The sequence below is a fragment of the Lathamus discolor genome, chromosome 4 (genome assembly GCF_037157495.1).
Source record: "Lathamus discolor isolate bLatDis1 chromosome 4, bLatDis1.hap1, whole genome shotgun sequence".
Taxonomy (NCBI): domain Eukaryota; kingdom Metazoa; phylum Chordata; class Aves; order Psittaciformes; family Psittacidae; genus Lathamus; species Lathamus discolor.
Genome location: NC_088887.1, coordinates 38,108,013 through 38,120,902, shown reverse-complemented (window position 1 = coordinate 38,120,902; position 12,890 = coordinate 38,108,013). Strand labels below are relative to the sequence as shown.

The following is a 12,890-nucleotide window of genomic DNA, read 5'->3' as shown; positions in this document are numbered from 1 at the left end:
CTAACTCAATAGAAAGCTTCAGAAGTAGTGAATCTGCTAAAACGAAGTCTCCCTGACACAGTATTAATAGAACAAGACAGTCTGAAGCAGTACATTAATTCTGTCTGAACAGACAAATACTTGCTTCTGTCATACCACAGAACTGACAGCTGCCATCACTACAACTTGTTAGTTCAGGCACTCAGACTTTCAGTAACCCGGACAGAGGTTATGTTAATTTGAAATACTCCATTTCTTTCTACATATTCACATTCACGCAACATATGAATTATGTTCTATGTAAAAAAAATTCTTACAGTAGCAAAGAGAACTCTGAACTTCACTTTGATTATTTATGTGATAGAACTGAAATATGCATACTCTTGATTTTTAGAGGAACAATTATCTGCAAAATGTAGGCCAACTGTAATTTGCTTTTAAAAGTCATCTGCATTCTTACATATTCGTAATGTGTTACTTGTGGAATAGAGTTACACTTGCTGCTACCTGTATCAGAAATGAACCAGATTTTCTTATGTCTTTACCTAAAACAACAGGTAAGAAAAAATTATGCCAGGTAAAGTCAATCAACGCTATGGAATTTTAACTTCAAGCTGCTTCCTTTCTTCTTTGGAACCATCCTACACTTGGGCTTCTTCACTTATTTTAAATCAAGAACTTAACTTTTGGGGGGAAGAAGAGAAGACAGGAAACTCACCTAAACCGAGCCAAATATTTTTCTCTGTGTATTAGTACAATTCCCTCTGCACACGACTGCAAACAATGCGACAACACACACTGCAGGAGCAGCATCTCAGTAAAGCACAAATGATCAAGGTTCATTCTACTGAGGATTAATATAAACTAAAGGACAGAAGGTGACAGATATATTATCTGTCTGATAAAGGTGGAACTGTGAAAAATCACAGTCGTCTTTTCAGAGGGAAAACACATCCCCCCAAACCCAAAGAAGTGCACAGCCAAAGAACTGTGTATGCATTGACTCCGTAGTAGTCCAAGGGGTAAAAAGAAACCCAGGAAGAAAACCTTCTTATTGCCTTCACAGGGTCTGTGTATTAGTAGCAGTTTGGTTACTTGACAGTGTCCTTGTTTCTGCTGAGACAGTTAATTTTCTTCCTAGTAGCTGGTGCAGTGCTGTGTTTTTGATTTTAGTCTGAGAACAATGCTGATAACAAACCAGTGTTTTAATTGCTAAGCAGTGCTTACTCTAAATCAAGGACTTTTCAGTGTCCCATGCTCTGCCGCTGAGGAGCTGCATAAGAAGCCAGGTGGGAGCACAGCTAGGAAACCTAACCCAAATGAGCCAAAGGGGTATTCCATACCATCGTATGTCATGCTCAGTATAGAAATTGGGCAGAGTTGGCTGGGAGCTGCCACTTGCTGCTAGAGGACTGCCTGGGCATTGGTCAATGAGTGGTGAGCAACTGTATTGTGCACTACTTGGGTTTCATTCCTCTCTTTTTCCTATTATTATTGTTATTATATTTTACTTTATTTCAATTATTAAACTATTCTTATTTCAACCTGCAGGCTTTACCTTTTTCTGATTCTCCTCCCCACCCCATCGGGGGGCAGGTAATGTGGTGGCGAAGTAAGTGAGCAGCTGCACAATACTTAGCTGCCAGGGGGTTAAACTGTGACAGACAGTTGGAAGGAAATCATACAGCACTTTGCCAGTGTTGGCAACAGGCAAAGATGCCAAGTGGCGTTACATATGTTACCACTCAATATTTTATCACCCAAATCTTGCATTGAAAGGTTAAGGTATATTTTTTTCATTTTGTTATGTAACTAAATGTTGGAATATCTGTTGTATCTATCTTTCGATCAAAAACTTCAAGAAGTGAAAATGTGCCCAAGTTTAAATTCTCTCAATAGGTTACAATCCTGTAGAGAAACTGCAGGCAGTTGTGAAAGGCGGGGAAATCACACAAAGTTCAATCTGAAACTAAGACTACACAAATCTGTGCAGCTCAATACTCTAAATCCACTGTGCTTACATATGTGGGTGTAGCCATTTTTAACTGGAGTTCTTATACTGCTAGGACAAGCATCAATTTTAGCTTTTAAAATGATAAAGGAAATATTTATACTTCTGCATCATACTTGGCATATTGCTTTTTACAGTCTTCAATAGAAAGTAAAATATTTTCACAGTGTTCTAAATCAATCTTAGATCTAATTTTATTCTTTTTAAACTGATAGAGTTAAAAGCAGATTCAAAGGCACGTGCTTACACTGGTTCAGACCTCATGGTCACGTGTCAAGATGTTCAGTAGTATCTGACTTGTATGTTCTATTTCTTTTCAAGGGACTAACTTATAACCTTCAGCCTACATGAGCTATGAACAGATTTTAGCTCTATTGTAAAATGCATACCTTTTTAACAGAAACTACTGTGTGCTATACACTTCCCCTGTAAATTCAAATCCTTCACACTTCAGAGGTAAAAAAGTGCTAAGGACAATATTCTTACAGAACAAACTGCAGGGTGTGTGTGGGTTTTTTCCATAATCATCCTTTTAAATTGTGCCAAGAAGGTGATTCTTTTTCTTTTTTAATTGTGTCATAGATGTATCAATAATGAACCATTACATTACTCCTCACAATCATACAGGACTTTATTTCCTTCTATTTCATTTCAGGCGCCCTAAATACCTCATTCATGTAAGGAATCCAGACTCCAGTATCTGACATTATATTTCACTATAAATTAGGACTCTAACCTAGTAATTTATTGCAGATTTTAAGAAAAAGACTATATTAATAATCATAATAAAAATTCTATTGGCTGTAAGTGCTGCAGTTCTCAACAAGTGATAGCAGATGTTAAAAGACACGCCAGACAGTACATGTACATAGCTTGCCAAAGAGGAAGAGGTTGCAATTAAGCAAAATTGTAGATCATATGAGATACATGTAGGTAAACATATGTTCTCTCAAATTAGAAAGTGTGGTAAGCAAAGCCTGGCACTGAATAACCTTAAATGAATACACAGTACACTTTAAAATCATAGTGACAAAAAAACTATTTAGATTTAAGTAGACTGGCTAAGATGTTTTCCTACCTCCTTAAAGGAGGTGCGAACTCTTCAGTTTCCGCTGCCATGAGCTGACTGCAGATATCCAGGATACCCTTCAGTTCTCCACTACACACTACAAGACATCTTCTAATCTTTTTCTGTTTCAGAAACTCTGCCACAAGTCCTTCCAGCCAGTTTTTCTTGGGGTGTGTGTATGTGTGCATGTGTCTGTGAACTCCATTCCTACATCATAAACCAGATTTTTCTCTGTTCACATTGCAAAAACTTAGTTCTTTTATCTTTCCCAAAGAAGTTAAAGACTAGAATGAGATAAAGGTACTGCTTCGCACATCGCAGTACCAAGAAAATTAGCACAGCAACACAATAAATTCAGTGGTCACAATAAAAAAAAACCACTCCACTCTCATTCTGGAATGTAGCGGAAGTACTGTTGTGAAAGGCATAGGCTTCAATTGTTATTTTGCAACGTACTTTAACATATTTGTAATATCAAGGACAATTTTTTTTCCTGCATCAGGTATCTAACTGAAGCTGACCTCGAGAAAACCAAGGCAAACCACCTTTTAAAGATAGCTGGTTAAACCACCAAGCAGCTGGTCAGATACAAGCAAGCATTAAAGACATTGAGGTGCTGGATCATGTCCAAAGAAGAGCAGCAAGGCTGGTGAAAGGTCTAGAGCACAGGTCTTATGAGAAGCAGCTGAAGTAACTGGAGTTGTTTAGCCTGGAGAAAAGAGGCTCAGGGGAGACCTTATCATTCTCTACAGCCACATGAAAGGAGGCTGTAGTTAGGCGGGTGTCAGTCTCTTCTCCCAGGTAACAAGCAAGACAAGAGGAAACGGCTTCAAGTTGTACCAGCGGAGGCTTAGTTTGGATATTAGATAAAATTTCTTCCCCATAAGGGTTGTCAAGCACTGGAATAGGCTGCCCAGAAAAGTAGTGGAGTCACCATCCTTGGAGATACCAAAAAGACATGTAGATGTGGTGCTTAGGGACATCGTTTAATGGTGGAATTGGCCATACTAGGTTAATGGTTGAATTTGATCTGAAAAATCTTTTCCAACATAAATGATTCTATAAGCACCAGGGAAATTGAATCCCTCAACACAGGAAAGACTATAAAAAGAGCTATGTTACATGGACAACACCTTGATACACCCCACAGAATAACCTTTGCTCCTCTCTTTCCCCCCCCACTCTCTCCCCTTCCGATATGGACTAATGACCTACAGCAGGAGCTACAGACTCAAGCCTTCTGTCAGTTGAACTAACTCTTCAGGGTTAGATCACCATCTTGAAGAAAAGGATGCTAATGACTACAAACATCATTCCAGGGGGATATAAAATCCATATAAAACTAGTTAAGTCCACAGTGATTACAGAGGGTTGCAAAGGACACAGCTTCTCACCTGCTTTGTGACATGAAGCATATCTGGCACCAGGAGTTGCTAATGTTGGCATTTCAGCCATTTTTGTTTTTCCCCATCCATGTAAATTTTTTGTAATGATATACTGAGAATAACAATATACTGCAATGACCTCATTACTACAAAGAGCAGTCAACATGTAACAGCCAATTACTTGCATAACTGGAAGTAAGAGGCAGTGAGGCCTGGCTGACTTCAAAGAGAGAAGGATAGCTTACCGGGCTGTTACTATATTGCCTTGGGTATTTTAAGATAAACCAAGCGTAGACTAAAATATAATTCTGAAGAAAGCTCCCAGCACCAATGAAGCAAAATGTTCAAGACTTGCGGACTTATCCCAGGTGTTGTAGCATTTCTCACAGTAAGTCCCAAGCCCCTGGAGAAATACTATATTTGAGAATCTGAAGTTTTATAACAACCTCCCCTCCCCAGACAACCCCACCCCAAATAGGTAGCCCTTATGGTTAAAAAGGAAAAGAAACTAACTTGAACTACACACAACAAAAAAAAGTGAAGAAAATGTAGAAAGCCGAATATGAAAATGCTTCTCTTTACCTCAAAACAATATCAATGAAGCTAACTAAATGTTCTACAAGTGCCAGGAATACTGTTCTAGAGTACTTTGACAGATCAGGAGCCAGTAATATGAAAATACACGGTAATCAAGGGAATTTTTAATTCTACATGCTAAGGTCTATGGATTTATGGTTTTGGAGTAAGATATGTTGGTGCACACAGACACGCACTTGCACAGACATTCACAATGACACACCACTGACACAGGGAAGAGGAACAGGCTGAATAGTACAATTCTCCTTTAAAGTACATACTTTATTAAGCTGAATTTCACCTCATGATTCACCACATCAGTTCTATGCTTATAAATATTCAGAAATGACAGAATATTAATTAGAAAGAAAATAGTCTAAGTGCAACAAAGCTGCTATCACAGTGTCATGAAACCCAACCCAGAATTATGCATTGTTGGAAACTGGTGGATACATACATTCATCAAAAATTAAAATCAATATAAAAGTTACTGTTATCTCTTCTTTGTATTAATCTTAGGTTTAAGAGACCCAGTCATATATCAGTATTATATAAGATATAATAAAAACCTGGAACAAAAATAATTTCTGCTCAGAAGCATAAATATAAGACAAATTCTGTATATAAATACATAAGACAAACAGGAAAAACAAGAAAACAATGAGATGATGCTGACTAGCACAGTAATCTACGTATCCCAGGAACACAGAAAATGAAATGCAAAGATATGAAGGAAGCTAAAAATTGAAGGTATTTTAGAAAATGACTATGAAACAATGCAGAAGGAATCCTAGAATAGCCTCTGCTTCTAGTGTTCTTGCAGATATGGCCTCCCAGAGAAATTACCTTTCAGACAAAAAGCATACTGCACTGGTGATGATGATCCAGCCCACCTGCTGAAGGAATTCTTCAAACAGTTCTCCCTAAGGCTTGGTCATTGTTCCTTCTACTCTACTTGGGAAAGGAGTTTCCATTGCAGTGTGAGACTGTCCCTCCCACTCCCTGGGGCTGAGCATGCTGCCTCTGCTGGACTGGGATAAAAGCCAGATTTGATTCCTCAAATAGCAAGGTGCTTTCCTGCCAACATAGCTGCTGCTTCTTTTTTTTTACAAATATTTTCCATTTGCTTTTGTCTTACAAACATATCTCTTACAGGATGATTAAAAACAGGAAAACAAGCTTTCTTAAAAATAAGAAAGGAGTATTTCACATAAGCATAACATGTTCTGAGGGAGGTTAGCAAGACATCTAGCACACACACACTTTCTGAACTGTTTTTGCAAAAGAAATTCATTCATGTTTCAGTAAAACATGTTCTGCTTATTAGTTTTAACGTAATTAGTATTCAAGAGGGTACGGACCAATGTTCATCTGAAAAACTTGAACCATACCATGTGAGTCACACAGAAAGCCATTATTAGTCAAATAAAAATATAGAAAAAATAGATGATCCATTAAAATATTTAAACTTTTTATACAGAGTTGCTGGTTTTATTTCTTTTCTATATCATATGATTGATATTCCACTAGTCTATTTGTGATTTAAATGAAAAGAGAAGATGAAAATGAAAATGTCCTGAAAATAGAAATCAAAATGTCTCTTGTTTTTTTATCAAAGTATATAAAAGAATTGTTAGATCAACACACTTTGTTCAGAAAAGAGCAAATGGGGAGTAAGTGTAAGAAGAGTTTAAAACATTCTCAAATAGAGAACTATAGCATCAGTGATGGCTGGACACCGCTGAACAACTGCTACTTTTACAAAAGATGGTCGAGTTTACTGTGCCAACATCCAACATAGAGAGGGTAAACAGAAGAAACCAAAATAAATCCAGTAGAAAGATTTAGCCAACCATGTAAGAGGCTAAACTGAGATCCAGACAGCATTCATTCTGGCAAAACAGAAAATATGTTTCCTTAAAAGTCTGGACTTCAGGACCAAATCTGTTTGAAAGACCAAGTTCAAAAGAAATACTAAGGGAACTCAGAAGTGTGCATGGATGCACGTTCCTTTGAAACATTCTCATTATCAGCAACCGATAAGAGACAAAAGTCCTCTAAAAATCATTATAACTTAAATGAATATACACTGTGAATATACATTAAACTCTAAAGGAAGGAAGTGGCTACACATGTAGATACAATACATACAGCTACTCCAAAATTTATTTAATCTCATTTAGTTAAAACCGTACATGTGTAATGTGTTATGCCAGCAAGAGGTAAAATAAACTTTTAAGAAAGTTCATAATGCTTCTATCGCAGACATACTTTCAGAAATAACAACACTTACCTTCACGATTCCATCTATGAAAGTAATATAACAAACTTCTTAAATTAACAGCCAAAAGACACCAGGCTAGAGAACTATCTGACTCAGGACAGACAGACACAGACAAAGCCAGTAGCATAGGGAGGCCCCAGTCACACAAAAGCAGGTATTGTTCTCCTGCCGAGTGAAAATCTCACTTGTAAATCAAACGACATCTGCATTCAGAATCACCCACAGAGAGTGTCCCTGAAGAGGTGACCAAACTACTTGACTCAATAGCAGAATGATTTCTCTTGTCTCCTTCAGTGTAGAGAGCTGCATAAAATAGCAGCTTCTGGTTTTACTTTTTAGCAAACCTCGCTTCCTTTGATGCATTGTCAGAGATAAAACATAATCTATAAAGATCTTCTTCATTAGGCACCGGTCTTGAAGCCAGCATAGTTTTCAAAACAAATAATAAAAGTAAAATCTTGTGTCATGATACAGAAAATAGCTAAACACAAACTCCTCCAGAATCAGTAACCTCTTCACATTTATTTTCAACTTCTTTGTCAGTACTGCTGACACAAGACAACACTGCCTCCAGGATCTCTTTCATGAATGTCGATGAAAAAAAGAAAATCTTAATTCAAGCACTTGGTAAGACTTCTAAAAATCTGTCAGTGGTAATTAAAGCTGCTTAACTACTAAAATTTACCTCTCTTTTTCCATAAAGTTATTTATATCCTTTACTTAACTTTATTACCTTCTTTATAATCTAAACAGGGTACCAGAATGAAACCATCTATAAAGATTTACATAGTCATAAACCAAGACAGTTCTATGTCAGACACAGGAATGTCCTACAGCGTTCACCAAAATTTTGATCATGACATTTCTAACAAAAACGAGAAAAAAAAAAAAATTGTCCAACCCAAAGTTACACTTTATAAGAAACATCAATTATTAAACCTTAATTTTTATTTTTTTTAGGTAGTGAATATTTTTTAATGGTTGTTTCTTGGAGGCCCTTTGCTTTGCTTTCCCCAATAAACAAAATGATGTTTTTAGTAACGAACTGTGCAACTTTTGTTTAGGAATAAAACACTGAAAGAATATAGGGATTCTGTAAAATTATTTAACAAAAATGAAATCAAAAAAATCACAAAATTAACCAATTAAATAAGCCCACATCAGGATATGCTGGTGTATTGCAGGATTTGGCCTGAAGTAAATACGAATTACTTGTAAGTAGCTGGCACCTTTTTCCCCCTTGTTTTGAAAAGCTTTGGCACCCAAGTGGAGTGGAAGAGTCATGAGATAGGTATCTAAACAGACAGACATAAATGAATCAATTAAAAACAATCGATGGGATGACAGGACTGCTGCTTCTATGGCCTTCAGAGGCACCTCTGTTCTCATAACACTGAAGTTAATGAATTACAGAGAAAGAAGACCTCCATTTTGCGACCTGTATTACCTGAAGAAAACAACATGTGGGTAACCTGCACTCTTAACACAAAGGTAGACCTTCCCTTATTTTTTTTTTTTTCCTTCTTTCTGAAAAAGAGTTATTTCAGAAGCAAAAGGAGGTATTTTCAGTCACAGGAGTGATCTATCATCATGTGCCTAATATAAAAATAAGGATAACTCTTGAGAAAGAGTAGGAACATGAGAACAAATTTAACTGTGGAAAAAGGCCAAGGAAAAGGAACAGTAGTTTTAATGCAAAGAGACAGCCACAACTTCACAACATATTAGAAAATTCCTACTTACTGGTATATAATGCTTTACAGGTTACTTGTTTTGATGGCCTCATTAACCCAAATACTCCAAGAGAGGAAACCAGTATCCCTGACAGAACTTCATCCAAGTACAACTGATGATTTTTTCAGAGCTCAAACAGAAACTGGGATAGTACCAATGCAATTCTATCATTCCCCTCTCACACAGCAGAACAAAACTGCTTTTTGATAGCATTTTGGTCTCACAAATATATTATAATAGTGTGCATTTACATGCATCCATTTCTATCTAAGAGAATGACTACGACTTTTAAATACAAGAATGGCAAAATGATATGAATTAATTTCATTTTTTTCTCATTTAAAAGGGTATGGCAGACCATTACAGAAATAACAGATCATTAGTGAAGTACTATGAACCAGACTGGTATTGCAGAGAACAGGAAAAAGTAAAAGCATTGCAGAAGCATGAGCTAATGTCTGCTAGACCTGTCATAGACCAAAATGCTTAAACAAAAGCCATCTGATTTATCAAAGCCCAAGAAGTTATATGACAACATAGAATCATAGTTTGGGTTAAAAGGGACCTTCGAAGGTCGTCTAGTCCAAACCCCTGCAATGAGCAGGGACATTTTCAACTAGATCAGGTTGTCTAGAACCACATCCAGCCTGGCCTTGAATGTCTCCAGGGGTGACACACTCACCACCTCTCTGTACAACCTGTGCCAGTGTTTTACTACCCTCATTGTAAATTTTTTTTCTCACATCCGGCCTGAATCTCCCCTCTTTTAGTTTAAAATCATTACCCCTCATCCTAGCTCAACGGGCCCTGCTAAAAAGTCTCTCCCAATCTTTCTTATAGGGCCCTTTCAAGAACTGAAAGGCTGCAAATAAGGTCTCCCTGGAGTCTTCTCCAGGCTGAACAACCCCAACTCTCTCAGTCTTTCCTCATAGAAGAATGATTAATAAATACCTAAAACCTTTCTGCATAAGTGACACAAGTGTTTTGGTTCTTACTATTAGACTCATGTTAATCTCTTCCTATCCAGGTTTTTATTTCTCAGTCATATTATCTGATCACCTTCCTATACCGCAGCTTGTGATATAAAAAGACAGAGCAATGTAAGCATTTGGAACACAAGCTAGATGAACTTACTGGGGCAAAAAAGAAAAAATCAAATTTTAATGCAAATTCCAAGATGACTTGATGGAGAAGCAATTCAGGAAAGTCATGAGCTCCTAACCCCTTCTTCCTGCATGCTTCATATAATTTTATCCAATGAGTGTTTAATGTAAAATATACAGTTATCAAGAACAAAGATTAGAACTGTAGAGTCTTGTGCCAAAGCAATGCACTCAACACTTAACAGCCAACTATCTATGGTTCTTTGAGTCATAGAGCTACATCATGGGGAAGCTTCACTAGAAAGCGTATGTTCCCATACAGGCCAGTTCAGAACCCTGCAGCTGGGTCATCTTCCGGAAAGAAGTGTGTGAAGATTTGCATCCATTAAACTTGAAGGATGCACAGAATCCAGGAGGCCCCACTATTCACTAATCACTACACAAAGTGTAAGAAGTGTACAAGTTGTCTACTACATTTTAAAGAGTTTGGGCACCAGAGGAACTATGGCACCATTTACATTCACACCACATCCCTACAAAGCTGCATATAGGAACTAAAGCATTCACCAATTTTTCAGAAACTCTGAAGTTTCTACAACCATAATCGTCTACCTTCAGATCAGAAAGCTGGGTGTCTTCCACTGGGTAAAAAACATAGACATCTTGTCAGATTTGTGATATTCACTGAGGTATCCAAGCTGTTACATTTGGTAATAAAACAGCCATCATCTATATGGTCACATGAGCATTTTGGTTTTGATTCAAGAGTGCATTTTTGAAATGCATCTTCTGATTATGCCCATCACCCATTTTTGGTTTTCACTGTACAGTGTTGGCAGAGCATATTTCCTCTCAAATGACACTAAGTAACACTAGTGTAACTAGTATAAAGCAAAAGCCCTCAAAATACACAATGAGCAACAGATACAGAAGCACATTCAAACTGCTTAGCAACAGAAAACTTACATCTAGTAGTGTGTGAAGATGCTGATCCTGGAAAACACTGTGAAGAAAATCTAAGTCTTTTTCACTGCAGTCTGTAAGTGCATGAATTTCTTCCAGGCTATCCAGCACCTGTGAGACTGCTCCTATGGGGCAATAAACAGGAAAAAAGAAAGAATAAAAATCAATAAAGCAAAGACTCACGGTAAACTGAACTTTGGAAAGGGAAACTTTCACTTCATCTGGTATAACTGGAACAGGATCTTCAAAAAGCTGGAGTTTTTACAGGAAAACTCACAGAATAAAATTTATGCATATCAACAGTGCCCATATATAGTGCAATTATACATAAGAAATGGTGTAACTAAAAGAGGTTAAAGCCTGTTTTTATTAAGCTTCACTTTGCTCTCTTTTACCATGGTTTCTAATGATGTCTTAGTAAGTTACTTTGGTTATCTGCCTGTCCTCATTGTTCTCACCCCAACCTTCTCTTTTTTCACTTTTTTAACTGCTGGCCATCCTCAAATACATATTCCAAATCAGTAAAAATTTGAAAGAACCAATGCTCTCACAAAATTTGTTAAAAATCAGCTTCTGGATAGAGGAGGGAAAAGAGAGAAAGAGCTGGCTGCTCTGTCCTCCAGAGAAGGTAAAAAAGTATGTAACATGAGCTCCGCTTTCTGTTCTGTTTGTTCTGCTTGCCTGGTTATCTCAGACCCAGCACTTGCTGCCTTTTGACTAGTGATTGTTTTGGGTCATAGAAAGGTGGGCATGATTTTTATATGGTGTAAGGGTGAAAAGAGAAGCAAGAGATATGGGGACAGAAAGGAGAAACAGGAAGATGCATTATGGAAGGTGGAAGTCCTTGAGAACAGTTGAATTCACAGCAGGGGAGGATACAGAAACACAACACAAATCCACAGTAAACCAGCCCATATTGGTTCCTTTTTTGAAAATCAGGTCTTAGTGGTGGCTGCCACTTGTGTGCATTACTAGAACAGTAATTTTAGCTTATCTAAGCACGGCCCTTGTCTTCAGTTTTTCCACACTGGTATAAGCATCTGGAAAGATGTTAGCATATGCAGTGTTAGTCTAAAATGGTGGTGTCTGACAGTGAATGTTTCTTCATACGTAAATTCTAATTCAGGAGACAGAATTCTATGCATTCTGTATTTCACAAATCTGTCCTTAATGTGCTTAGTTTGTTTGCTTATTCATTGTCAGGACAGACAATATCTGAAAATTGACATATTTCCTGAAATTCCATTCTTCACTATATGAACAATACTTACCGGCCTTCCTAAACACAACCCCTTTTATGATGTATTGCATTTTCAGAACGCAATAAAAACAAAACCCTAACCTTCTCTTAATCACACAAGGAAACAAGTTTTAATTATTTCTCTGAAAACTTTGAAAAACTGGAATACACAACCCCTACTATATAAGGCTTGTAACCTCATGGCTGGATGAATAAGTTACAAGTCTAGAAACTTACATCAAATTTAGTATAAGTCTCAACCTAGGATTCTCCTCACCATTCCTTGTACACCCAGGTTAAGAACTACAGTATTCTACTTACAACTCATGGCTCAGGAGCAAGAAGCCTTCTTAGTCTTCTCCCACTGAGTCTGACTACTTATTTCCAGCTGATGTATTAGTTTAAGTTACATTATCATAGAATCATAGAATGGTTAGGGTTGGAAAGGACCTCAAGATCATCTAGTTCCAACCCCCCTGCCATGGACAGGGACACCTCACACTAAACCATCCAACACAAGGCTTCATCCAACCTGGCCTTGAACAC

At 37.4% G+C, this 12,890-nt stretch overlaps 1 protein-coding gene across 4 annotated transcripts in view; it reads right to left on the bottom strand.

The window, feature by feature from the left end:
* CASK (calcium/calmodulin dependent serine protein kinase) overlaps positions 1 to 12,890 on the bottom strand; it is a 204,677-nt gene that overhangs the window by 51,412 nt on the left and 140,375 nt on the right. For all 4 annotated transcript variants that reach the window (XM_065677115.1, XM_065677116.1, XM_065677117.1 and 1 more), the window contains exon 11: positions 11,108 to 11,229. In XM_065677115.1, coding sequence (XP_065533187.1) covers positions 11,108 to 11,229 — 122 coding nt within the window. The remainder of the gene's footprint in view (positions 1 to 11,107; positions 11,230 to 12,890) is intronic.